The following is a 24,896-nucleotide window of genomic DNA, read 5'->3' on the forward strand; positions in this document are numbered from 1 at the left end:
GCAGTGCCCTTCTGTTGGCCTACACAGACCACACATACTAGCAGCGCTGATGGCTGGCCTGCACACACACACTAGCGATGCTGACGGCTGGCCCTGTGAAGTCCCAGTGCTGGGTGGCCGTGCAGTGCCCTTCTGTTGGCCTACATAGACCACACATACTAGCAGCGCTGATGGCTGGCCTGCACACACACACTAGCGATGCTGACGGCTGGCCCTGTGAAGTCCCAGTGCTGGGTGGCCGTGCAGTGCCCTTCTGTTGGCCTACATAGACCACACATACTAGCAGCGCTGATGGCTGGCCTGCACACACACACTAGCGATGCTGACGGCTGGCCCTGTGAAGTCCCAGTGCTGGGTGGCCGTGCAGTGCTCTTCTGTTGGCCTACATTGACCACACACTAGCGGCGCTGACGGCTGGCCCTGTGAAGTCCCCGTGCTGGCCCACCGCACCGTGGGGGATGTGTACAGCTGTGGGGTCCCTGGCCGGGTGCGGCGGGTGGCACAGACGCCGTGCGCAGCCTCGAGGGGGAGTCCGGCTCAGTCGGGCGACACCCGCCGGCGTCGAGCGGCGCGTGGGCGGTAGCTGAGCGGCGCGTGGCGGCTCGGGTGAGTCACTCAGCACTCGACCTGTGTGAGGGGCGGGCTGGTGCGGGAGGCAGCTGAGGGCGGCGGCGCCGGCGATGCGGAGCGGGACACGGGGCCCCCGCCCCCGCCGCTCCGCGCAGCTTCCGGCGGCGGCGATGATGCGGACGCGCGGCGCCGAGAGGGGTCGCAGGAAGCGGGGCGGGCGGCCGGCGCGGCTGCGGGCCGCCATGGAGCCCAGCCTGGCCGCGGCGTGGCCACAAGGTAGGAGGCCGCCCCTGCCGCGTGGCTCCCCGCATCCGCCATGTGCATGGGTACCGGCCGCCCGCCCCGCCCCCCCGTCCTGGCCCTCAGCCCGGGCCGGGCCCCCCGCCTTGACGCCGTGCTTTCCTTGCAGATCCCAGTTGGCGGCTACACCATGCCCCTCAGCCCCTTCCGGCGCCTCCTCCTTGCCGCTTTGCTGCTGGTGATCGTCTGGACCCTCTTTGGGCCTTCGGGCATCGGGGAGGAGCTGCTGAGCCTCTCCCTGGCCTCCTGGCTCCCAGCCCCGGCCTCGCCCGGCCCGCCCCTGGCCCTGCCCCGCCTCTTGATCCCCAACCGGGAGGCCTGCGGCGGTCCCGGAGCTCCCCCCTTCCTGCTAATCCTGGTGTGCACAGCCCCGGAGAACCTGCAGCAGAGAAATGCCATCCGGGCCTCGTGGGGCGGTCTGCGTGAGGCCCGGGGGCTCAGGGTGCAGACGCTCTTCCTGCTGGGAGAACCCAATTGGCCGCAACCGGCGTGGGGCTCCCACGGGCACGACCTGGCATGGGAGTCCGCCACGCAGGGGGATATCCTACAGGCAGCCTTCCAGGACTCCTACCGAAACCTCACCCTCAAAACCCTCAGTGGGCTTAATTGGGCTGACAAACACTGCCCCTTGGCCCGCTACATCCTCAAAACAGACGATGATGTGTATGTCAATGTCCCGGAACTGGTATCCGAACTGGTTCTGCGAGGGGGCCGTTGGGAGCAATGGGAGAGGGTTGAGGAGTCCCAGAGGAGGGCTGCACATGAAGACAAAACGTGGGAGGGCAGCCTGGCCCCGGGTGCCAAGGCCACACCTCTCCTGTACCTAGGCCGGGTGCACTGGAGGGTGAATCCCTCTCGGCTGCCAGGGGGCCGCCACCACGTATCAGAGAAGCAATGGCCTCACACCTTGGGCCCCTTTCCGCCCTATGCCTCAGGCACGGGGTACGTGCTGTCCGCTTCTGCCGTCCAGCTCATTCTGAGGGTGGCCAGCCGGGCACCCCCTCTCCCGCTGGAGGACGTCTTTGTGGGGGTAAGTGCTCGACGAGGCGGCCTTGCCCCAACCCACTGTGTCAGGCTGGCTGGTGCTACCCACTACCCACTGGACCGCTGCTGCTATGGCAAGTTCCTGCTGACCTCCCACAAGCTGGACCCCTGGGAGATGCAGGAAGCCTGGAAGCTGGTGGGCGGCTCTGATGGGGAAAGGAATGCGCCCTTCTGCTCCTGGCTCCAGGGGGCCCTGGGCATACTGCGGTGTCGGGTCATGGCCTGGCTCCACAGCTGAGTGTAGCTGGGGCCGCGAAAGAGGAGAGAGCCGTGGTAGGGCCCGGGCCAGCCTAAGGCTGGGGCCCTCGCTGGCTGCGGCTGTTGTGTGTTCACAGTAGACCCTGGTCTGTCACCAAAGACGGGTGTAGGAGATACCTAGGGCCCTGGCTGACCAGCCCCAAAGATGGTGTTCAGTGAGAGAAAAAACCGCTGGAGCTGTTTCTCCCAGTCAGGGCAGGAGAGGGGCATGAGCCCCTCAATAAACTTGTCTCTCCACCTCTCCAAGTGCAGTGTGGTCTTCACCAGGACTCCTGGAACCCAGAGGCTGCCAGGCCTGCTGGATGGAAAGGACATCTGCAGGGACAGGGGAGAGGGGAGGGCCTCTCTGGGAAGGTCTCTAGAACGCAAGGCTAAGGGGGCCAGTGCTGTGGTGCAGCGGGTGAAGCTGCTGGCTGCAGTCCTGACATCCCATACGGGCGCTGTTCGAGTCCCGGCTGCTCCACTTACGATCCAGCTCCTTGCTGATACACCTGGAAAAGCAGCAAAGGTGGCCCGAGTGCTTGGGCCCCTGCAACCACATGGAAGACCTGGCTTCTGGCTTCAGCCTGGTCCAGCCCTGGCTATTGTGGCCACTGAGGAATGACCCAGCAAATGGGAGATTTCTCTCTTGTTTTCTTTGTAACTCTGCCTTTCAAATTAAAAAACAGACAAAAAAAAAAAAAAAAAAAAAAAAACTTTAAGGCCATAGCAACCACAGGGGATAGGGGAGAGATGGAGGCAGGGCCCTGTGACCCCGCTGATCCTAGAACAGGCCTATGCAGGGTAGGGAGCAGGTCCACAGGATGATCCAGATGTATTATCCAAAAAATAAACCGCTTTCCTCTTTAATACCAGCCCACCCCAGGAAGGGGGCACACTGCCCCCTCCCACCTCGCCCTGATATTCCAAGGAATCGTCATTTCCATACAGGTGATCTTGGTGAGAGATGGTTGTTCCCAGCCAAGCCGGAGCCCGGCTCAGTGCACGAATCTGTCCAGGGCAGATGGCCGGGCCCCCGTGGGCTTGGGCTTCTCCTGTTGCTGCTGCTGCTGCTGCTGCTGCTGCTCGAGGCTCTGCCGGACCTTGTCCTGGGGACAGAGAAGAGGAAGACAGCGGCATGGTGAAAAGCGGCCGGCTGGAAGGCCAGAGCCACGTGCAGGAGGTGCAGTCCGCCCCGCCAGGGCTGTTACCCTGTGCTCCTTGTCCATGACCTTCTTCTTTCTCTTCACCACGTTCGCTGTGGAGCTGCGGCCCTTCTGCTTTGGCTTTGGCTGGAAGGGAGCCTTGGCCTCGGGGTCATAGCCCTATGGGGACAGAAGTGAAATCCCCAGCAGCCCCAGGGTCAGGGGACTGGCAGGAAACACACACCCCCGCACACCACACTTCTGGGGGCAGGCCATGGTGGAATGAGGAAGTGGGAGTGAGATGCTTTGGGTGCTGGGGGCCTGCTCCATACCAGCCTCTCTATCCGCTCCTTCTTTTCCTGCTCCAGAGAGATGACGTCCACTTCGGCCAGGGCTCGTGGGTCCAAACAGATGAGCTCTGCAGGAACCTGGGGGTGGCACCAGAGGGACAGAATCCAGGGATGCGGCTGAGCCCCACTCTTCCCAGCCCCGAAGCGCGCACAGATGCCTCCGGCAGGGAACAGCTCACCTTCTCCAGCAAGGCCTTCACCTCCCACTCCTGGCGCTGCTTCCGGCTGCGGTACGGGTTACTCTCCAGACCATCAAAGTTGGGCTCAGCAGCCCCTGAAGAGAGGAGCACGGAGCCTCGCTTATAGCTCCAGCCAACCAAGCCCCTTGCTCCTGGCCATCAAGGACCCCCTGATTCCCACCTGGAGTTCACGGGCTACCCCGTTCCCTGGCCACTCACCGGGGACCAGCATGCTAGTGATGCCCCCGCTGTGTCCCACTCCCAGAACATCTTCAAAAGGGCAGAACTGAAGGCCATGGGCATGGCCTGCGAGCCGGTGGGTGAGGTAGGGCTTCTCTAGGGAGGGCAGGCTAGCCTTGCCCTGCCCGGCCCAGATGCTGACAACGTCGCCTATTCCCGCAGCCAGCAGTCCTCGCTGGGAGAAGGTCAGGTGCCCTGCTCCCTGGGGCAGCGTCCGAGCACTCAGAGGCTGGAACGTCCCCCGCAGGTCAAAGATCTTCAGCTGGTGGTCTAGGCCGGAGGTGGCCATGTACCTGGGAGGGGAAGGGGAGTCGGCGCGCTGGGTTACTAAGCAGGCTTGTGGCTACGTCTGGACATCAGATCGTGGAGAGGAGACTGATACTAACCACTACTGCTACCGTCACATTGGACGCACCAACAGCATCTTCTCAACTCAGCTTCACACATCCTGCACTTTTTAAAGATTTATTTTCTTTGAAAGATACAGTCACAGAGGGAGACAAGAGGAAGATCTTCCGTTCTCTGGCTCACTCCCCAGGCACTCCGGCTGGGTTGGGGCGGTAGGGGTCGGGGGAGGAAGTACCTGTCATCTGCTACCTCCCATGTGCCTTAGCAGGACGCTGGATTGGAAATGGAGAAGCTGGGACACACACGAGGCCCCCCGGCAGGATTTGGGTCACCCCAACTGGCAGCGGAAGCTGCTGCACACCACCCCTCTGTGGATTTCCCTGTCACAGTGAGGAAACTGAGGCACAGAGAAAGCAAATCTGAGTGAGTGAATGAGGGGCTGGAATTCAACTCAGGCCTGCAATTTTGTTTATTTTTTAAAACGTTTGCTTTTATCTACTTGAAAGGCAGGAGAGAGGGGTTTTCCATCCACTGGGTCACTCCCCAGATGCCCACAGCAGCCAAGGCTGGGCCAGGTGGAAGCCAGGAGCCCAGAGAAAGCACGAGGTCAGGGAGCAGATTCCCCTGTCCGCGCCGCTTCCATTGCTTCCTTGAGGAGGCTGGGTTTCTGTCCTAGTTTCTCAGGGAGCGAGGCTGAAGGGGACATGTTTGCAGGACACGGGAACCTCTTTTTTCACCCTGGTTGTGAGCCTGGGAGGGAACTGAAGCAGTCCTATGAGCAGAGATTCAGCCAGTGAGGGAGCCCAACACAGGCCCAGGGGGACGCTTCTGACAAGATAACCAGGGCCCTGACTCGGCCGGAGACAAAGGCGACTGCAGCAGGAATTACCTACGGCCCCTGCGCACACGCAGCTCCCCTCTGCCCAGCAAACCTGGGTAAACGCTAGGCCAGGAGTCCAGGCCTCACTGCCATACTAGACTTGCAAGAGGCAGTACAGCATTGAGAATCCAGTCCAGTGACCACTGGGTTTCCCCTTTCCAGGTGCACTTGCTTCCTGATTTTCTTTAACAGAGTTTAAGAACAAACGGGGCTGGCATTGTAGTGTAGTGGGTAAAGCCGTCACCTGTGATGCCAGCATCCTATATGGGCACTGGTTCAAGTCCCAGCAGGTCTACTTCCTATCTAACTCCTTGCAAATGTCCTGGGAAAAACAATGGACAATAGCCCAAGTATGTGGGCCCCTGCCACCCTAGTGGGAGACCCAGACGAAGTTTCTGGCTCCTGGCTTCAACCTGGCTCAGCCCTGGCCATTGCAGCCACTTGGGAAGTGAACCAGCAGATGAAAACTCTCTTTAACTCTTTCAAATAAATAAATAAATATTGGCCGGTGCCGTGCTTACTTGGTTAATCCTCCGCCTGTGGCGCCGGCATCCTATATGGGTGCCAGGTTCTAGTCCCGGTTGTTCCTCTTCCAGTCCAGCTCTCTGCTATGGCCCAGGAAGGCAGTGGAGGATGGCCCAAATCCTTGGGCCCTGCACCCCATGGGAGACCAGGAGAAGCACCTGGCTCCTGGCTTCGGATCGGTGTAGCTCCGGCCATAGCGGCCATTTTGGGGGGTGAACCAAACGGAAGGAAGACCTTTCTGTCTCTCTCTCTCTCTCTCTCACTGTCTAACTCTATCTGTCAAAATAAATAAGAAATAAATATTTTTAAAAAATAACAAAAACCCTTATATATTCTATACCTATTATAGAAGATTCCTGAGCAGCAGGTACACAATGAAAGCATTTTCTAGGAAAGATCATGTGACAACAGCACCCAGACAATGCTAGGAAGACCTGGGGCTGGAAACTGGCTGTACGGTTCATGCCCATGGGAGATTTCAAGGAGGGAGAGGAGCAGACCTGGGAGGGGCCCTGAGCAGGAGCAGCCCGAATCCCAGCGGTGATCATGGGTAGTCAAAGAAGTGCTCCCCCGAAGTATCACTGCCTGCGGACCCAGAAACACTCAGTAAACAGCGCCCTCGAGTCCTGCGAGTCCTGCAGGCTGAAGAACGCAGGAGCCATGGGGCTGCCAGCGGGCCAGCTGCAGGAGTCGCATTCTGAAAGAGAGGTTCTGGGGACGGGGCAGCTCCAGAAGTTCTGGGGAGGGAAGACCTCTCCAGTGCTGGACACATTCCATCTGGGAAGACACAACTGAGCAGCAATGGATGTTCAGCCCAGCAGCTAACGCTGCCGCCCTCTCACACTGGGTTGAATTCCTGGTTCTGGTTCCTAACTCCAGCTTCCTGTCGGGCCCTGTGAGGCAGTGGTGATGGCTCCAGAGGGTGGGTTCCTGCCCTCCATGTGGGAGATCTGGACTGAGTTCCCAGTTCCCAGCTTTGGCAATGGCCAGATCTAGCCACTGAGGGCATTTGGGGAGTTAACCGTTCTTGCTCTTTCTCTCAAGGAAATAATATTGCACTTAAAAAAAAAAAAAAAAACACAAAGTGGAAATGAAATGGATCAACTGGCCAATCATCCCCATAAATCAAGGTCACCAGTTTTTGTGTAAAAAGTGTAATTGGGGGCCGGCGCTGTGGTGTAGTGGGCTAAGCCTCCACCTGTGGCACTGGCATCCCATATGGGTGGTGGTTCAAGTCTCAGCTGTTCCTCTTCCCATCCGGCTCTCTGCTAAGGCCTGGGAAAACAGCAGAAGATGGCCCAAGTGCTTGGGGCCCCTGCACTCACGTGGGCGACCTGGAACAAACTCCTGGCTCCTGGCTTTGGATTGGCCCAGCTCTGGCAATTGTGGCCATTTGAGGAGTGAACCAGCCGATGGAAGACTTTCTCTCTCTCCTGTCTCTCCCTCTGTCTATAACTACCTCTCAAGTAAATCAATAAAATATTAAAAAAAAAAAAAAAAAAGCAGCATAACTGGCACACCACACCAGGGCAGCCTCAACCAATCATGGCCATCCTCAGGACCTCGCACAGAACCCAGCCTGAAGCAGACGCCAGTGACTGCCTGGCAGGTGTGAAAGGAATCAGGACAGCGGTGGCCAGAGCAGCTGGCCTCTCCAGCAGAGAAGCCCAGAGCAGGCTCCCCAGCCCACCCTCACTTCACCAGGCACATCTGCAGAGACCGACAGAACTCCCATCCCCTGACTCACTCCCTAAATGCCAGCAACAGCCAGGGCTAGGCCAGGCTGAGGCCAGGAGCCCAGGACTCAATCCATCTCTCCGACACGGGATTCCGGGACCTACGTATGTAAGTCATCACCTGCCGCTTCTCAGGGTGCACGAGGCAGAGGCTGGGACTGGAAGCACGGCCAATGCTAAACCTTGACAGCACGTCACATACCACCGACCTCCTTACCTATCTGTGTGAAAAGACATGTGCAAAGATAAACTATGGGGGCCGATGGAGTGGTATAGTGGGTTAAGTCACTGCCTGCAATGCCAGCATCTTTTTCTTTTTTCTTTTTTTTTTTTTTTTGACAGGCAGAGTGGATAGTGAGAGAGAGAGAGACAGAGAGAAAGGTCTTCCTTTTTGCCGCTGGTTCACCCTCCAATGGCCGCTGCGGCCGGCACATCGTGCTGATCCGAAGCCAGGAGCCAGGTGCTTCTCCTGGTCTCCCATGCGGGTGCAGGGCCCAGGCACTTGGGCCATCCTCCACTGCTTTCCCGGGCCATAGCAGAGAGCTGGCCTAGAAGAGGGGCAACCGGGATAGAATCCGGCGCCCCAACCGGGATTAGAACCCGGTATGCCGGCGCCGCAAGGCGGAGGATTAGCCTGTTAAGCCACGGCGCCGGCCAATGCCAGCATCTTATATGGGCTCTGGTTCAAGTCCTGGCTGCTCCACTTCTGATCCTGTTACCTGCCAATGTGCCTGGGAAAGCAAAAGATGACCCAAATGCTTGGACTCCTACACCCACGTGTGAGACCCAGATGAAGCTCCTGGCTTTGTCCTGGCCCAGCCCTGGCCATGACAGCCATTTGGGGAGTGAACCAGCAGATGGAAGGTCTCTGTCTATTCTCTCTGTAACTCTTTTTTTTTTTTTTTTTAAGATTTATTTGAAAGGTAGAGTTACAGAGAGAGGTAGAGACAGACAGAGGAGGTCTTCCATACACTGGTTCATTCCCCAAATGACCGCAATGACTGGGGCTGGGCCAGGCCAAAGCCAGGAGCCAGGAGCCAGGAGCCAGGAGCTTCTTCCAGGTCTCCTACATGAGTGCAGGGGCCCAAGCACTTGGGCCATCTTCTGCTGCTTTCCCAGGCCATAGCAAGGATCTGGATTGGAAGAGGAGCAGCTGGGACTCGAACTAGTGCCCATATGGATGCCAGTGCTGCAGACCGGGGCTTTAACCTGCTGCGCCACAGTGCCAGCCCCCTGTCACTTTTTCAGATAAACAAACCTTTAAATTTAAAGTTGAAATATGGGGGCCAGTGTTATGGCACAGAGGGTAAGCCATTTTATCAGGCCAGCATTTCGTATGTATGCCAGTTTGAGTTCCAGCTGCTCCACTTCTGATCCAGCTCCCTGCTAGTGCACCTGGGAAAGCAGAGGAAGATGGCCCCAAGTTCTTGGGCCCCTGTGCCCATGTGGGAGACCTGGATGAGGTTTCAGGATCCTGGCTTTGGTCTGCCCATCCTCGACTGTCGCAGCCACCTGGAGAGTGAACCAGTGGATGCAAGACCTCTGTCTCTGTCTCTCTCTGTCACTCTGCCTTTCAAATAAATAAATCTTAAAAAACGAACATATGGCTGGCGCCGTGGCTTAACAGGCTAATCCTCCGCCTTGCGGCTCCGGCACACCGGGTTCTAGTCCCGGTCAGGGCACCGGATTCTGTCCCGGTTGCCCCTCTTCCAGGCCAGCTCTCTGCTATGGCCCAGGGAAGGCAGTGGAGGATGGCCCAAGTGCTTGGGCCCTGCACCCGCATGGGAGACCAGGAGAAGCACCTGGCTCCTGGCTTCGGATCAGCGAGATGCGTCGGCCGCAGCGGCCATTGGAGGGTGAACCAGCGGCAAAAAGGAAGACCTTTCTCTCTGTCTCTCTCTTTCACTATCCACTCTGCCTGTCAAAGAAAAAAAAAGAAAAAAACAAAACAAAACAAAACAAAAAACGAACATATGAAAAAGGCCCAAAAGATAAAATATGTAAAGTCTCTACAGGTCAGCATTAACAGATGAACACTCAACTTTCATAGTCTGGAACACTAACCTTGAACCTCAATTAAGCAAAATGTTATTTTCAGAAAGAGTAACTCAGTTCTTCCCATTGGCGGACCTGTATTACCAGAATACCATAGTCATTACATTTTTAAGTTCACCATTTTAAATGCTGTGATGGGGCAGGCGGGACAGTCGGTTACGCCATCCCCTGGGATGCCACATCGCAGAGCGGGATGCCTGGTTCCAGTTCCAAATGCCACACTTCCATTTCAGCTTTCTGCTAACACATCCTGGGAGGCAGCAATGACGGCTCAGGTACTTGGGTCCCTGTCAGCCACGTGGGCGGCCTGGATGGAGTTCCAGGGTCTTAGCTTCCACCTGATACAGCCTTGGCTGTTGCGGCATTCGTGGCAGGGAATCAGTGGATGAAAGAGCTCTCTCTCTCTCCCTGTCTCCACTGCTCTGCCTTTCCAATAAATAAGAAAATAAATCTTAGGAGAAAATATTTTGTGATAACTTATTTTCTTTCTTGTAATTTAAGTACTTTTAGGGGCTGGTATTGTGATGCAGTGGGTTAAATCACCACCTCCAACGCTAGCATCCCCTGCGGGTACCAGTTCAAGTCCTGGCTGCTCCACTTCTGATCCAGCTCCCTGCTAATACATCTAGGAAAGCAGCAGAAGATGGCCCAAGCGCTTGGGCTCCTGCCACCCACATAAGAAACCCAGATGAAGCTCCTGGCCTCCGCCTGGCCCAGCCCCAGCTGTTACAGCCATTTGGATACAAAACCAGCAGATGGAAGATCTTTGTCTCTCTTCTCTAACTCTTTCAAATAAATAAATAAATCTTAAAAAAAAAACTACATAATACCCTTCATTTTGCCTCCTGGCCAGCAAAGTCTATAACATTTACTATCTGCCTCTTCAAAGAAGGTTTTTCCTGCCCTTGAGCCAGGGTTGGAAAATTGTAGCACCCAGAGGTGTGCCTGGCCAGGCAGTGGGCACACTAGAATTGAAACCCAGATGGCCCAGCCGTAGCACCTGTGCTACTGAAGGTATCTCTCAGAGCTTGCCCCTGTGAGCCCCAACACTTTGTCCCCAATCAAGTAACTTACGTGCCTGTGGCATCTACTGCCACAGCCTGCACGCCACCACGGTGGCAGAGAATCTTCACCAGAGGCTCCTTCATGGCCGGACTCCATAAAGACACTGTACCTGGAAATAAGAGGGGAGAACGGAAGTTACTAACGCAAACCCAAGCCTGAAGCTATCAACCCTACGGGAGGCAGAGGCTCAAGTCCAAGACGTTGCAGCGGAGCCGGGGACTGACCGTTGCTGTGCCCAAGGTGGATGACGGCATTGTAAGGGTTCTGAGCCATGACACGGAGCCGCCCAGCCCGGGCATTCAGAGCGGCCACGATCTTCCCCACTGACACATCCAGGTAGGTCAGAAACCCTGTCTCTGACTGAGAGAGAGAGAGGGAGGGAGAGAGAGAGAGAGAGGAGTCCTGGTGGTCCTCTATCTGCCCTCTCACAGGTTCTTCGCAGGGCTGCCCCGGGCCCAGGCTCCACGGGCACTCACAGCCGTGGCCAGGAGGAAATGGAAGGGCAGGAACTCCAGGCGCGTCACTCGGTCACAGCGGCGGACACAGTGCAGCTCGATGCCCTGGTTGTCGTAGATGTGAAGCCAGCGGTTCTGAGCGACAGCAAGCAGAGCCTCGGAATGAAGGAACCTTGGGGCCGAGGAGGAGGGGGTCAATGGGACGCCGTGGGGTCCACCACGAGTGGGCTGTCCTAGCCCCCGACCGACGACAGCGAGGCCACTGACCGGATGTCCCGCACTGCCTCCATGACGTTGATCTCACACATGAGCTTTTTTGTCACCCAGTCGAATGCAGCCACGTGACCCCGACGCCCGCCTAAAGCCAGGTGTCTGTTAAAAGTGAGGAAGTGGCACAGCATTAGTCCAGGTGGAACCCCGGGACTCAAAGAGCAGGAGTCCACCCTGTGCCAGCTCCCTGTCCAGGTTAAGAGCAGAGATGTGACATCCAAGCAAATCAAGCCTTTCCCCACACCCACGACCCCACACCCACTGTGTGAGGCTGGGGTGTTTAAGAAAGCCTGGCCACGTCTTGCTTCAAGGGTCACTGGAGTTCAGCCTTACCTCCCGGTTCGAGAGTAATGCAGCCGGTACGGTCCAAACTGCCGCAGATTCAAGTCAAAGTGCTGTGGGAGAGGGGAGTTTGAAAGGAAAAGAAAAATCCAGAAAGACTGGGGTTCACTTCCCAGCTCCACTCCCGAGGCAGCAATGATGGCGTAAGTCACTTCGTTCCTGCCACCCACGTGGGAGACCCGGACTGCATTCGTGGCTTTCAGCTTCGGCCCTGGCCCGGCCCCAGGTGTGGCAGGAGTTTGTTGAGTGAACCAGCAAATGGGATTTCCCTGTCTCTCTCTGTGTCTGACTTTCGGGTAAACGCTATAGAGGAACGAACGGGCTCCCCTCCGTATTGCCTCTGCTGCTCTCCCCCGATCAGCCCGGGGCCTCCTTCCCTCCTCAGCCTCACCTTGGCTGCACTGGCGATGTCCACGGCCTCCACAATGTCAGCCTGGCGGATCTTTGCTGTGTCTTCCCCATCCTCCCCTTCCAGGAACCTGCAAGAGCGTTCATACTGCAGTAAAGCTCCCTCTATGAAGCGGGCACGCCAACATAAAAACGAGGCTGGGAAATCCCGCGAGACGAGGGCCGGCCAGGGCCAGGTCGGGGTCCACTCACCCAGGCTCCTCAGCAAGCAGCAACTCTGAGCGGGCAGCTTGGACGCTGGTTTCCTCTTCCTCAGCTTCAGCCGCCTCAAGTCTGCTGCGGGTCTTGGACTTGGAAGGCGGCAGCTACAACAGCGTTGGTGGAGGAGGAGGAGGAGAGGAGGGAGAACACGAAGGATCACAGCAGAGCCACCGGGCCCCGCCTCCCTCCAGCTCACCCAGACACTCCCAGCCTCCAGCCCTTCCCCGCCGTCCAGCGCTTCTCACCTTTTTAGATTTGTCAATGCGACGGAACTTCCGGGCTGCCTCCACCGGGACGGGGGCGGGGCCCGGGAATGGGTCCTGGGCCTGGGGCAGAGAGGCGGCAGTCAGCTCACAGCTTCGGGCTGACCCCCAGCCCTTTGAGTCGCAAAGCACAGAGAAACCTGCCCCGCCACCCAGCCGCGGCGCAGGCTCACCCCAGACAAGCTCCGCTGGGGCTCCGGCTTCTTCGGCCCTCGAGACTTCCGCGCGACCAGGGGCTTCTTGGAGACCCGAGACTTCTTTGCGACCTGAGTGTTCTTTGGTCTCTGGGGCCGGAGCTCCTGGTTCCGCTTCTTCTTAGGAGGAGGGCCTGGAGAGGCGCCGGTGGCGCTCGGAGTGGTGTCCACTTCCCAGTATCGCCGCGGTTTCTGCGGGCAGATCGGCAGCCCTGGAACTCCGCGGCCCACGTCCCGCCCCCGAACCCCACAGCTAAAACCTCCCTGCCCGTCCAGAGAGGCCTGTACCTTCCTCTTGGCCTGAGGTTTGTTCTTCTTGGGTGGGGCATCCTGACTGGGCTTGGGGACTGTCTCCATCTCGCCCACTGGAACAACGATCCACGTGCAAATCTCTCAGCTGTCCCACAGTCGGCTCTCCCGGAAGTCCTCTGTTCCGCCTCAGCCAATCAGCATCGTTCCAGGGCTGAAGTCTTGTGCACGCCATCTTAAGTGAGGGCACACTCTCCTTTAAGGGGCGGGGTGTGCTGTGGCATCTCCCCCGGGCGCCGCAGCTTATGCCAGAGGAATGGGGAAAAAAAGGCAAGTCCGGGCCAGAAACCAAGTAGCAGAATAGTTGTTTTCCGTATTAACTTCTCTGCCTTGCCTAAAACCTTCTGAGTCCAGTCATTTCAGCCGAATGCCGCTTATTAAATGTTAGAACTACATTTCCCGACATGCAGCCTGGAGGCAACCTCCGGATTGATTTTCCCAGCATTCCATGTTTACTTCCGGGTTGATTAATACAGAAGGGAGAACGTGAGTAGATTAGGGTACCGTTTCAGGGGATTTGCGTTTCTTTTCGTCCTGCACCCACTGGGGTCGGGTCGGCTCGACTTCCCGGACAGGGAGAGGCCGCGGTGCCCCGAAGGACTGCCTCTCAAGAGGACTGTCATTTCCGTCGGCCCGACCAGAAAGGGGAGCTCGACCCCAGCGCCCCTCTCCCGTTCCCGCAGGCTTTCATCCCCGCCATGGCCGAGCTGATCCAGAAGAAGCTGCAGGGAGAAGTGGAGAAGTATCAACAGCTACAGAAGGGTAAGGGGCCGGGTGGGCGTAGTCTCGCCCCAGCCCGCAGACTAGCCGAAGCGAGCTCTCCGCCCCATCCAGGCGCGCTCCTTCCCCGCCTGTATACTCTCCCCTTCTTCCCGGTCTGCTTCCTCACATCCGCCTTCTGGGCCGGGACTGTGGGAGTCCGTGGCACTCTTGGTGTTCCACTCACGTCTCCCTTCCTCCCTAGACTTGAGTAAATCCATGTCAGGGAGGCAGAAGCTTGAAGCCCAACTAACGGAAAACAACATCGTGAAGGAGGTGAGGGGCCGGGAGTTGTGGGGGCGGAGCAGCCTGGACCGGCTGCGGTTCTGATCAGACCCGTCCCGCTCGCCCACCAGGAACTGGCTCTGCTGGACGGGTCCAACGTGGTCTTTAAACTGCTGGGGCCGGTGCTGGTTAAGCAGGAGCTGGGGGAGGCGCGGGCCACAGTGGGGAAGAGGCTGGACTACATCACAGCAGAAATGTGAGTTTTTGTCCCACTGTCCTGGCTGTCGGCCGGCGGGTGCTGGGGACCTGAGTGGATTGCTCCCCGGAGCAGCCCACGGAAGCCTCCCCTTTTAACGTGGTCTTCCCCTCCCCCAGCAAGTCCTTCTAACTTCTCCCTTTCTTCTCTGGCTCCCTGGCCTCTCCTCAGTAAGCGATACGAATCCCAGCTCCGGGACCTGGAACGGCAGTCAGAGCAGCAGAGGGAGACCCTGGCCCAGCTGCAGCAGGAGTTCCAGCGGGCCCAGGCGGCCAAGGCAGGGGCTCCCGGGAAGGCCTGACCTCGTGGCGGGGCCGGGGTGGGATGGGGCCACTCTCAGTAGCTAATAAAATGTAAACACCTGGCTCTGTTGTCCTGCTCGTGTCTGTCCCGGCCTCCATCACCTGACCCACACACCACACACCACCGTTACTCCCTCAAGCCCACATTCCAGCCCCGGCAGTCTCTGCGACTAAACTCTAAAATGTCTCAAAGCTGCTTCTCACCTGTACTCGTATGTACAGCCCTTAATTCTCCGTTATTTTCCTAAAAGACACGGCCTTTTAGGAAACACAAGGACATTTACAACCTAAGCATATTGTTGGGAATGTCATTTAAATTGAAGAACTCAGAATTCTCTGAGAACCCAGGATGAAATGTGACTCCTCCCCTTGCTGTGAATAAGAGTGCTTCGTAGGGTTCATGGGAAAACAGAATCAAAAGGTTGGGTTACAGCAGGTGGGGGCTTTTGACTCTGCTTCTCAACTTAATAAAAATAGTTCTATGCAAGACACTTTGAATCATGCATGTTTTTTATAAGCATTTTCCATGTACTCTTTGAAGACCCATCACATGCATGGCTCCAAAGCTTCTGTACCAAAATAAGCATCTCTCTCATGTTCTGTTTGTTCATGAACTTTTGCAGCACCCTCATACATCCACCAGGTAGCCAGGAATCCTAGTTCTCTAGCTTCTGCCTGCCTGGAATGTGTCGCTCAGACTGATTTAAAACCCCAACACACAACGCTTTATATTGTTATGAGATTTCCAAGTTTTACATCGCCCACAAAGTGGTTCTTGCATTTCTTTGTCCTAAAATTGTTTCTTAATTTGCAGCCAGGGGAGTCCTTCACACAGATGGCTTTAATTTGGGGCTCCTGCCTCACGTGGGTCATGACAAATGAGAAAATCTTAAAGAGTAAATGAAGGAAAGAACTCATTATTCTATGGAAACCATTTTCACTGAGACTTCACTCTCTGCTCATCATGGGGGTAGAAAACACTGCCGCCCTGTTCCCCAACTTTATCCTTGGCCAGTGCCCCAGCCCCACTCCCCGCAGCCAAGGCGGATACACTGCAAGGCCGCGGACAGTCCAGGTAGTGTTTTGGTTTATTAGTGTTGTCACAGTGACAGGAACCCCCAGCGTGGGAAAAGACGCTCCCACTAGAACCCACCAGCCGTCCCCGTGTGCCCTGGGGCTCAGAGCCTCAGCCTTGCCCTTCCCTGCCCCATCTCTACCCTGCGTTTCTAGGCCTCCAGGCTTTTCCTTGGCCCGCTGCTGCTAGGATGTGGCCAGGAATCAGAAACCAGTGCCTTTCTCCACGACTAGTTACGTGGCACATTGACGAGAGGTAGGGAGCTGTGTACAGGTATCCAACTTGGTTGCAAGATTGCCAGCTCCCACAGGACTGGATCTCTCAGCTGTCTGGTAAGCCGGTGGCACTTCACTGCCCCAGGGTGGCTGGCTGCCATTAGGAAGTTCTGTCCCGGTGTGACCCATCGGCCCCGCCCAGGGCGCCTCCCCACGTCTGCCATGAACACCATGACTTCTGCGAGCCAACGGGGCTTCCTCTTCAGAACAGGGCCCGTGCAATCTTCCTCCCTGTGGCTTTGATCCTGGGAAAGGAGCCGCCTCCCCCCTCACTTGGGGGCGTTCCTGAGGCTGAGGGGCCGCTGCCGGAGCCTGGGGTAGCAGCAGAAGGCCGCCGCCGCTGCCGCAGCAGGAAGTCGTGCGATGTGCCATCCATAGCGTAGAAGACGTTAGCCGAGGGCGGGATGCTCAGCTCTGCCGGGTCACAGGGTGGGCGTCAAGCACAAGACAGGGGCCCCTGACACCTGCCCAGATACCTGCGCCCTCCACCGAGGGGCGCCACTCCTCCCACATCCACATCTCCCTCGTGGCCCCTCACCTCGCTCCCCTGGTAGCAGCTGGACCAGCTCATACTCGGAAGCCACCGCGTGATCACGATTGTTTTTCTTAAGGACACGACTGATGACACTTGGAGCCTTGTCCTGGCTTGTCACCTGGTGGAACAGGGACCAAAAGAGCAGAAGGGTGGCCCTGATGACCACTGCTCCCCATCCTTCCAATCTCAGCCACTGCCCCAACCATAAATGGTTACCTACGTCCAGCACTTTAAAATGAGCAGGGTGGGTCCCTGTACCCCATAAAGCCAGCCCATGTGGTGCCCAGTGCAAGAGGGCTGCTGGCACAGCGGTTAAGATGCTGCCACTCAGGACGCCCACATTCCATTATCCCCCGAGTCCCCGCTCCACTCCAGGTTCCAATTTCCTGCTAATGCACACCCTGGGAGGCAGCGGGTGACGCATGGCTCAAGTACTTGGGTCCCTGCCACCCCTGTGGGACACTCAGACTGAGTTCTGGGCTCCTGGCTTCAGCCTGGCCCAGTACCAGTTGTTGAAGGCATCTGGGGAGTGAACCAGCAGATGGAAGAGCTCTGTCTATGCCTCTCTGCCTTTCAAATAAGTAAAAAAAAATTTTAAAAAAGGGAAAGGCTGCTTCCCAGTGAGGAGACTGCAGTTGGTTCTGAAAACCTGATAACGATTAAAACTAGAGGAGGGGCTGATGTGGTGCAGCAGGTTAGGCTGCCACCTGCAACACTGCCATCCCACGTGGGTACCGGTTCAAGTCCCGGCTGCTCCACTTTTTTTTTTTTTTAATATTTACTTTGGGGCCAGCGCTGTGGCGCAGCAGGTTAAAGCCCTAGCCTGGAGCACCAACATCCCATACGGGTGCAGGTTCAAGACCTATCTGCTCTACTTCCATCCAACTCCCTGCTAATGCACCTGGGAAAGCAGTAGGAGATGGCCCAAGTCTGAGGGCCCCTGTGCCCATGTGGCAGAAGCCCCTGGCTTCAGACTGGCTCAGTTCTGGCTGTTGGGGCCATTTGGGAAGTGAACCAGTGGATGGAAGACCTAGCTCTGTATCCACCTCTCTCTGTAACTCTTTCAAATAAATAATAATTTTAAAAAATTATTCTTATTTATTTGAAAGGCAGACTTAGAGAGAGGGAGAAATATATATAGAGATCTTCCATCTGCTGGTTCGCTCTCCAAATGGCCACAATGGCTGGGGCCAGGCCAGGCCAGGCAGCCAAGAAGCAAGAACTTCCAGGTCTCCTACATCTGGGAAACCAGATGGAGTTCCTGGCTTCTGGTTTCAGCTGGGCCCAGCCTCAGCTGTTGCACCCACTTGAGGAGTGACACAGCGGATGGAAGCCCTCTCCCTCTCCTTGTAGCTCTGCCTTTCAAATAAGTAACTCTTCAAAAATGAAGTAAAACTGAATCTTTCGGCTGTCCAGACCTAAGACAACATTTACAGTCCAACCAGGCACGCCCCAACCGCACCGCAGTCACGGCCGCTCACCAGGATGCTCTTGTAGACGCTGCCATCTTCCCCCAGCTCCATCTGCACTCGGATGATTCGGCAGTCAGAGGCCCCTGGCCCAGATGCCCCTCCCCCACATCCAGGCCCCCTGGAGGCCCCTTCTGCACCCCCACTCAGTGGGGAGCCACAGGAGGCAGAGCGCCGGTGACCTCGAGAGGGCCTGGGGGAGGAGGCTGGGGGAGAGAGGTGAGTGGGGTCAGCGGGGCTGTGCAGGGACACGCTGCTTTCCAGGGCAGAGTCCAGAGAGGAGACGGATGGCCACTTCACGTGCTGGAGACAGACAGCATGAGAGGCGGCATGAGGGCGGGCAGGGTCGGAGGGAGCCTTCAGAGTCGGGGTCGGGAGCAGCGCGCACCTGGGCCAAACGGGTCAGCAGAGGAGCCGGGGTTCCAGGCGCCTCCTCTCCCCCAACACTGGGCCGGTCCCAGGACACCATGGGGGTGGGACCCCCGACAGAGCCCAGAACCCTGGAATGGCAGGAGATGGACAGGGTCAGAGGGAGGGCGGCGCGTTCCCGGGAAACCACCCCCTAGGCGCCTCCTGCCTCACTCTGTCCACTGTGAGATGACCAGCGTTGGCCGCAGCACTCTGGGGGCAGGAGAGTCACTGGTACCCGGCGGCTCCACCTCGCAGGACACACGGTGACTGCAGAAGGGGTGATGGGCAGAGGTCAGGACAGCACAGCCTCCCCACGCCCAGCCAGGGCCCTGGGGTCCCAGCCTCACCCAGCCAGTCACCTCTGGGCCTCCGTCAGTGGCCGGAGCCCCTGTAGCCACTGCTGGATGTCAGGGTCGGGTCGGAGGTCATAGCCGCGACACTCGTTCTGGAGCCGCCGCAACTCAGACAGGACAGCGAACTCCTAGGAAGGAGTCCTCCAACTGCAGGGGCCGAAACCCAGGGACCCCTGACGTCCCCGTGCCCCCTTCCTGGGACAGCGACAGGGATGGCCGGCATCCAACTCGCAAGCGCATCTCACCTTCCTCCGCTTGTCAAAATTGATGTATCCATTCTGCAAGGATTAAAAGGGGGTGGGGCGAATGGCCTGGCCCTGCCTTCCAGGCCACACAGCACATCCCTCCCACCCTCCCTGCCCGCCCCTCACGTTCACCCTGCCCTCAGCACTCCACTTGGCCCTTTACACCGAGTATCTTGGGGTGGGGGGGCACTGTGGCGTAATAGGCTAAGCCTCCACCTGCAGTGCCGGCATCCCATATGGGCGTCGGTTCCAGCTGCTCCTCTTCCCATCCAGCTCCCTGCTTCTGGCCTGGGAAAGCAGTGGAAGATGGCCCAAGTCCTTGGGCCCCTGCACTCATGTGGGAGACTAGGAAGAAGCTCCTGGCTTTGGATCAGCTCTGCTCCAGTCACTGTGGCCATTTGGGGAGTAAAACAGTGGATAGAAGATCTCTCTCTCTCTCTCTGTCTATAACTCTACTTCTCAAATAAATAAAATCTTTAAAAGAAAATTGAGTATCTTGGTTAGAAAATGTGCCTGCTGGGGCTGGCACTGTAGCAAAATGAGTTAAGCTGCCACCTGCAGCACTGGCATCCCATATGGGTGCCAGTGCAAGGCCTAGGTGCTCCACTTCTGATCCAGCTCCCTGCTAATGCGCCTGAGGAAGCAGTGCATGATGGCCCAAGCCCTTGGGCCCCTGCACTTGCGTGGGAGACCAGGATGGAGTTCCAGGCTCCTGGCTTCAGCCTGGCTCAGCCCCAGCCATTGCTGACATCTGGGGAGTGAACCAGCAGATGGAAGATCTCACTCTGTCTGCCTCTTTCTGTAACCCTGCCTTCCAAATAAGTAGATACAAATTTTTAAAGGTGCCTGTTTTATAGGTAAGAAAACTGGGGCTCTGAGGATGAGGAACTTTAACTATGCTGATGCTTCAGGCGCGCCCTCCTGCTGAACCCATATGCACCCCACTTACAGGCCAGCCAGGGCCAGAGAGGTTAAGCGACTTGTCGGAGGGTCAGAGTGAGCACCCCACAATCCGGCGCCTGCTTTTTCAGCTGCTTAGGCTCTGCTTTTCTGAGGGGAGGTCTGCCTGCCTCTGGGGCCCACTCATTACGTCGCTGTAACGTGCACCACACACGCAGACACCCCACTCACCTCCAGCACCACACACACACACACACACATCACTCACCCCCAGCACCACACACACACACACACACACACCACACTCACCCCCAGCACCACACACATACACCCCACTCACCTCCAGCACCACACACGCACACACCCCACTCACCTCCAGCACCACACACACACACCACTCACCCCCAGCACCACACACACACACACACACCACACTCACCCCCAGCACCACACACATACACCCCACTCACCTCCAGCACCACACACACACACACACACACACACCCCACTCACCCCCAGCACCACACACGCACACACCCCACTCACCTCCAGCACCACACACACACACCCCACTCACCTCCAGCACCGCACACACACACACACCCCACTCACCTCCAGCACCACACACACACACACACCCCACTCACCTCCAGCACCACACACACACACACACACCACATACACACACCCCACTCACCTCCAGCACCACACACACACACACACATACCCCACTCACCTCCAGCACCACACACACACACACCCCACTCACCTCCAGCACCACACACACACACACACCCCACTCACCTCCAGCTCATCCTTGGAGGCTGCATCCAGCATCACCAGGTCCTTAAGGAAGGTGCCAAGGTATGGGACCACACCCTGAGGTCAAGGGTCACGGTCAGACGCTCCTGCTGCGTCCCACCTGCCCACTCTGCCTCCCCAGTGCCCCAGAGGACAGATTTCATTCTCCAGGCCCTGTCCCACCCTTCGGGCTGCCTCCCCCCATAACACGCTCCCTACTCCCTCGCAAGCACCCCTGCCAGTCACTCACCCCACCCCGGGAGCCAGACCTCGGGGGCTTCTTGGAGTGTGGCTCCAGAGGGGCCTGCAGCTTCCCCTCCTGCTGGTGACGGAACGAGGAGATGTGGAGGAGGGGCGGGGGCGAGGGTGGCCGGGAACGCCGGAAGGCAGAGCCTCACCTGTGCCAGGAGCTCCCTGCTCTGGGAATAGTTATCTTCCTCGGAGAAAATCTGGCAGAGGTTGGAAAAGACTCTGAGGCTGTCCCTGGAAGAGGGGACACGGCGGCCGTGAGGACAGGCCTGACGTGGCCACCCTACTCCCCGGCCCTCGGAGGGGTCCCCACCCCCAGTGCAGCGCCTGGCTGCCCCACCTGGCTGCTTCCCCCCAGGCTGCCCGGAGCCGGTGGATGGGGCTGGACTGCAGGGCCGACACCACGGCGTACACGGATGAGAAGTTCCGCAGCAGTCTGCACTCCTGCAGGGGTCCGAGAGGGAGGTCAAGGCTGTGGGACCCCTGTGCGCACGCCCGCCCCCAACAAGGCAATCCCCTCTCACCTCTGCCACACGGATCCACTTCTCCAGGAGCCGGGCCCTCTGCGGGGGTCGCAGTGGCCGTATGGTCACCTCCCCAGGCCCCTCTCCGGTTGAGGTGGCCCCCAGGACAGAGCTGACCACTGCCCCTGCCACCTTGTTGAACTGTGTGACAGTAGCTCTGACAGATGGGCAGAGATGGGAGTGTCCCGGCCGGTCTCTGTGACCCCACAGGCCCCCCAAGCACTGAGAGGGGACCAGATTGAGGAACAGCTCCTGGAAGGCAGAGGTCAAAGATTAAAGTTCAAAGCCATATGAGGCCAGACTTCCAATATCAGGGATCTGAGGATCTCGGGTGGCCAGGGAACCAGAGCGGCCTGGGGTTTGAGGGTAACAACCAAGGGGAAAGGGGAAAGGTCAAATGGCATTTCAGGAGGCTGGGAGCTGGATCAGGAAGGGGTGGAAGCAAGGGAAGGGTGTGGAGCCGAGGAGAGGTTAGTAAAGGGCTGGGGGCATGGGGGCAAAGGTCAGGGTCTCACCGCATCTAGCAGGGTCAGCTGTTCGGCCAAGTGGTCAGCGAGGAACACCAGGACATCCGTGGGGTCAGCAGGGGGATCGCCGGGGAGGGCCAGGGGCTTAGGAAGGTCGGGGGCCTGGGGGTCCACCCGAGACCGGAGGTTTCGGATGAGGTCAGCGGTGCCCCCCCCAACACCCTCCCCTGCTGCATACCCTGTCCGGAGCAAGAAGCTCTCAAGGCGGTCAAGCTGACCCTTGACCTCAGAGCCAAAATCCTCAGGGTGAGAGGCCAGCCAGGTGGACAGGACAGAGATGGCTACCCTGGGAGAAGGGGAATCAGCCAAGGGTCAGAGGTCAGGCTGCAGCTCGTGCGGAGGGGACGGCGAGGCTAAGAATCCGGGGTCACTCACCCTGTTGTCCGCTCTAGTTCATCAGCAGGATGAGACTCAAGCGCTTCCAGTCTGCAGAGAGAAGGACATCTCTCCAACCACATCCCCCGCCTGCCCCGCCCTGCCCCGCGCTGCTGTGGCCGTGCAGATTTGGGAGGGATGCTGGGGCTTCAGGAAATCCCGACACCTCCATGGTCCTTGGTCCCCTAGGTCCCTGACCTGTCAGCCACAAGCCCTAGCAGGGCAGGCGTGGAGGTGAAGGCTCGGTGGGTGGCCAGGAGGGCGGACACGAAGGTCACATCAGCGCCTGACGTCTGAGGGTCCAGCAGGTGTCTGACCAAGGCCACCAGGGTGCCAGCTCGGAGCCGTCGGGAAGAACGCGGGGGAGGCAGGGGAGCCTGGGGGACACAGAAGACCCGTCGCTGACTTCGCCCTCAGCTCTGCCCCTGGGTTTCGGAAGACAGTCCCAGATCTAGACGCTAAGCCACTCATGTTGCTGAGACCCAGAGAGGGGCCAAAGACCATCAGGATGGCAAATGTCCAACCTAGCACTCGGGCCAGAAAGTCAGCCAGAGCGAAGCCAGAGCCACCATCTCACCGAGGGGTCGAGAGGCCGGTACTGGCGGCTTGTGACGGTAAACGTGGCGCCATCCTCCTCCTCTTCCCACACAGACACCGGGGCCTGCAGCGCGAGGAAGGGGAAGTCACAGGGTCCCACACACCACCGCCCACTGCCCGGCCCTCGCCCGGGCCCTCCGCCTCCCTCTGCACCCCTCACCTGTGGCGGCAGGGACCAGTACCAGCGGGTGCGGGGGGCTGGGGGGGCTGGCGACCCCAGGTCTCTCCCACTGGGGCCCAGACAGCCCCCCCCCAGCCGCCTCAGGGCCCGATGGAGTCGAGGGGGTTGCAGTTGGGGAGCGGATGGAGTGCAGAAACTCTGATCCTGGAGACCCCCAAAGCCCCTTCCCCCCAGAGCTGAACCCCAACACAGCAGAGGAGCAGGGCGCAAAGGGCAGGAGAGGGAACCCGAGAGGCAGAGCACCAGAGGCACAGAGAAGCTGAAAGCCCAGTTACAGGCAGAGCCGCCTCGTGCCCCGCCCTCCCCGCCAAGGACCCTCCTTCTCCTCCCGCCCTCCTCTCCCCTGGTCCCCCGGCTGGGGCGCCTCCACTATCTCAGTCCTGGGGACCCCAAAGGTAGCTGCTCCAATCCCAATACAGGAAGGAGAAGGGGAAGTGGGGATGATTGGGGGGGGTGGACTCTAGAGTCACGTGGCCCCAGCCCCTCCCCCCCTGCCAATCTCGAAAAACCAGCCCTGCCAGTCTCCCTGCCTTCACTCAGTGTCTGGACCCGGGAGTCCAGGGCCCGAGGGCCCCAAAACCAACTTCCGGCCTCTCTTGAGGCCCCAAACCCTGCTCCTGGCCACCATCATTCGTCCCCAGGAAAAGCAGATGACCACCCTGGGTCCAGCCTCGGCCTAAGCACCAGGCAGGGGGAGGGGGAGGGACGGTGGGAAGGGGAGGGGTCAAGAAACCAGAGGGTTCCCTCCCCAATCCCAGAGTCAGAGAAGCTGGTTACTGTGGCAACAAACCCCTCCCCGCCAAACAAAACCCAGGAGGGCGACGGGGAGCGCGACCCCGGCACCCAGGGAGGCGGGCACTCTCAGGTGTAGGCAGGGAGGGCCGGGGACCAGCCGGGACGGCCGGGCAGGCCCAGGGCAGGTTCCTGCGGACAGCTCCCGAGCCGCACTGACACAAACCACAGACGCCAGCACTCCCTGCGGCAGGGCGGCTGGCACACACCCAGGCCGAGGCGCGGAAGGCCTGGAGCTGGGAGGGAGGGGAGAGGCAGGGCCCAGAGGCAGCGGGAGAAAGGCGGACAGTCTCGGCCACGTTCACGCCCCTGCCTCCCGCCGCCCGCGTCTCACCTCTTCTTCTTCCTCCTCCTCCTCTTGCGCCTGCCCCCCGCCCACGACCCGGCCACCTGGGTCCCCACCCGCTTCGGGGTCTCGGCTCCGGAAGCTGCTCAGCACGACTCCCCCGGGGGGGCTCGTGTCCAAAAGCAGCCGCAGGGGCCGCGGGAGCATGGCCGAGTGCAGGAGTCAGCGGGGTCGGGCCATGGGGGCGCCTGGAGAGAGACGGGGGAAGGGTGCGGGTGGCGGGGTCAGGCGGGCGCGGGCGTCCAGGCGCCCAGATGAGAGTCCTGCAGGCGGGCGACGCGGGGGTTGGAGTGGGGGCCCTGGGTGCGCTCTGCAGAGGAGAGGCTCACAAGGACGGGGGGCGGGCAGGGTCACAGGGTGCTCTGGCTCTGACCTGCTCGGGAGGGGTGGGGGCAGCGTGGGTCCCGGGCCGCTGTTCCGGTCGTTCTCTGGCCCCCGACCGAGTCCCCTCCTCGGCTCTGCCGCACCACCCCCCTTGCACCCCTCCGTCCGCTCTCTGGCCCTCCCGCCCTTTCCGCTCCCCCCCGCGTCCGCCCGCTCCGAGAGCAGGAGCCAAAAGGGGAAGGAAGTGAGAACAGGAGCC

At 58.9% G+C, this 24,896-nt stretch overlaps 4 protein-coding genes across 6 annotated transcripts; 2 read left to right on the forward strand and 2 right to left on the reverse strand.

Moving 5' to 3' along the window:
* The first annotated feature begins 795 nt into the window (after positions 1-795).
* Positions 796-2,927, forward strand: B3GALT4 (beta-1,3-galactosyltransferase 4). The gene is made up of 2 exons (XM_062185944.1): positions 796-846; positions 980-2,927. The coding sequence occupies exon 2, from the start codon at positions 1,001-1,003 to the stop codon at positions 2,150-2,152; it is 1,152 nt and encodes a 383-aa protein (XP_062041928.1). The 5' UTR covers positions 796-846; positions 980-1,000; the 3' UTR covers positions 2,153-2,927.
* Positions 2,928-3,001: 74 nt separating this feature from the next.
* WDR46 (WD repeat domain 46) lies at positions 3,002-13,242 on the reverse strand. The gene is made up of 15 exons (XM_062185943.1): positions 13,096-13,242; positions 12,787-12,999; positions 12,596-12,676; positions 12,342-12,454; positions 12,133-12,220; positions 11,733-11,794; positions 11,397-11,501; positions 11,151-11,301; positions 10,899-11,034; positions 10,684-10,783; positions 4,045-4,358; positions 3,826-3,920; positions 3,629-3,724; positions 3,363-3,476; positions 3,002-3,260 (listed from the first exon to the last, which is right to left on the reverse strand). The coding sequence occupies exons 1-15, from the start codon at positions 13,162-13,164 to the stop codon at positions 3,150-3,152; spliced, it is 1,848 nt and encodes a 615-aa protein (XP_062041927.1). The 5' UTR covers positions 13,165-13,242; the 3' UTR covers positions 3,002-3,149.
* Positions 13,243-13,570: 328 nt separating this feature from the next.
* Positions 13,571-14,721, forward strand: PFDN6 (prefoldin subunit 6). The gene is made up of 4 exons (XM_062185945.1): positions 13,571-13,878; positions 14,081-14,151; positions 14,232-14,356; positions 14,528-14,721. The coding sequence occupies exons 1-4, from the start codon at positions 13,815-13,817 to the stop codon at positions 14,655-14,657; spliced, it is 390 nt and encodes a 129-aa protein (XP_062041929.1). The 5' UTR covers positions 13,571-13,814; the 3' UTR covers positions 14,658-14,721.
* A 912-nt stretch (positions 14,722-15,633) lies between these two features.
* On the reverse strand, positions 15,634-24,777 carry RGL2 (ral guanine nucleotide dissociation stimulator like 2). Of its 3 annotated transcripts, none has more exons than XM_062185942.1 (18): positions 24,687-24,777; positions 24,302-24,501; positions 22,975-23,058; positions 22,596-22,774; positions 22,398-22,448; positions 22,201-22,308; positions 21,496-21,652; positions 21,312-21,415; positions 21,121-21,205; positions 20,973-21,044; positions 20,726-20,800; positions 19,022-19,054; positions 18,783-18,904; positions 18,595-18,690; positions 18,401-18,512; positions 18,025-18,315; positions 16,547-16,661; positions 15,634-16,422 (listed from the first exon to the last, which is right to left on the reverse strand). In XM_062185942.1, the coding sequence occupies exons 2-18, from the start codon at positions 24,458-24,460 to the stop codon at positions 16,211-16,213; spliced, it is 2,055 nt and encodes a 684-aa protein (XP_062041926.1). In that variant the 5' UTR covers positions 24,461-24,501; positions 24,687-24,777; the 3' UTR covers positions 15,634-16,210. The 3 variants fall into 3 exon arrangements, with proteins under 3 accessions (XP_062041926.1, XP_062041924.1, XP_062041925.1); XM_062185940.1 differs by having other exon boundaries at positions 21,496-21,747; positions 22,011-22,308; XM_062185941.1 differs by having other exon boundaries at positions 15,635-16,422; positions 20,973-21,041; positions 21,496-21,747; positions 22,011-22,308.
* Between the last annotated feature and the right edge of the window lie 119 nt (positions 24,778-24,896).

This window comes from Lepus europaeus, chromosome 3 (genome assembly GCF_033115175.1).
Source record: "Lepus europaeus isolate LE1 chromosome 3, mLepTim1.pri, whole genome shotgun sequence".
NCBI classification, from domain to species: domain Eukaryota; kingdom Metazoa; phylum Chordata; class Mammalia; order Lagomorpha; family Leporidae; genus Lepus; species Lepus europaeus.

Excerpts from the sequence above, each read along its gene's own strand:
- B3GALT4 (XM_062185944.1), top strand. The coding sequence starts at position 1,001 with ATGCCCCTCAGCCCCTTCCGGCGCCTCCTCCTTGCCGCTTTGCTGCTG.
- WDR46 (XM_062185943.1), bottom strand. The coding sequence starts at position 13,164 with ATGGAGACAGTCCCCAAGCCCAGTCAGGATGCCCCACCCAAGAAGAAC. Across the intron at positions 12,221-12,341 it reads CTGCTTGCTGAGGAGCCTGG|GTTCCTGGAAGGGGAGGATG; the intron begins GTGAGTGGACCC and ends ACGCTCTTGCAG. Across the intron at positions 11,302-11,396 it reads GAGGCAGTGCGGGACATCCG|GTTCCTTCATTCCGAGGCTC; the intron begins GTCAGTGGCCTC and ends CTCGGCCCCAAG.
- PFDN6 (XM_062185945.1), top strand. The coding sequence starts at position 13,815 with ATGGCCGAGCTGATCCAGAAGAAGCTGCAGGGAGAAGTGGAGAAGTAT. Across the intron at positions 14,152-14,231 it reads AAAACAACATCGTGAAGGAG|GAACTGGCTCTGCTGGACGG; the intron begins GTGAGGGGCCGG and ends CTCGCCCACCAG. Across the intron at positions 14,357-14,527 it reads GACTACATCACAGCAGAAAT|TAAGCGATACGAATCCCAGC; the intron begins GTGAGTTTTTGT and ends GCCTCTCCTCAG.
- RGL2 (XM_062185940.1), bottom strand. The coding sequence starts at position 24,460 with ATGCTCCCGCGGCCCCTGCGGCTGCTTTTGGACACGAGCCCCCCCGGG. Across the intron at positions 21,206-21,311 it reads GCCTGGGGGGAAGCAGCCAG|GGACAGCCTCAGAGTCTTTT; the intron begins GTGGGGCAGCCA and ends CCCCTCTTCCAG. Across the intron at positions 18,316-18,400 it reads TGCTGACCCGTTTGGCCCAG|CACGTGAAGTGGCCATCCGT; the intron begins GTGCGCGCTGCT and ends GTCTGTCTCCAG.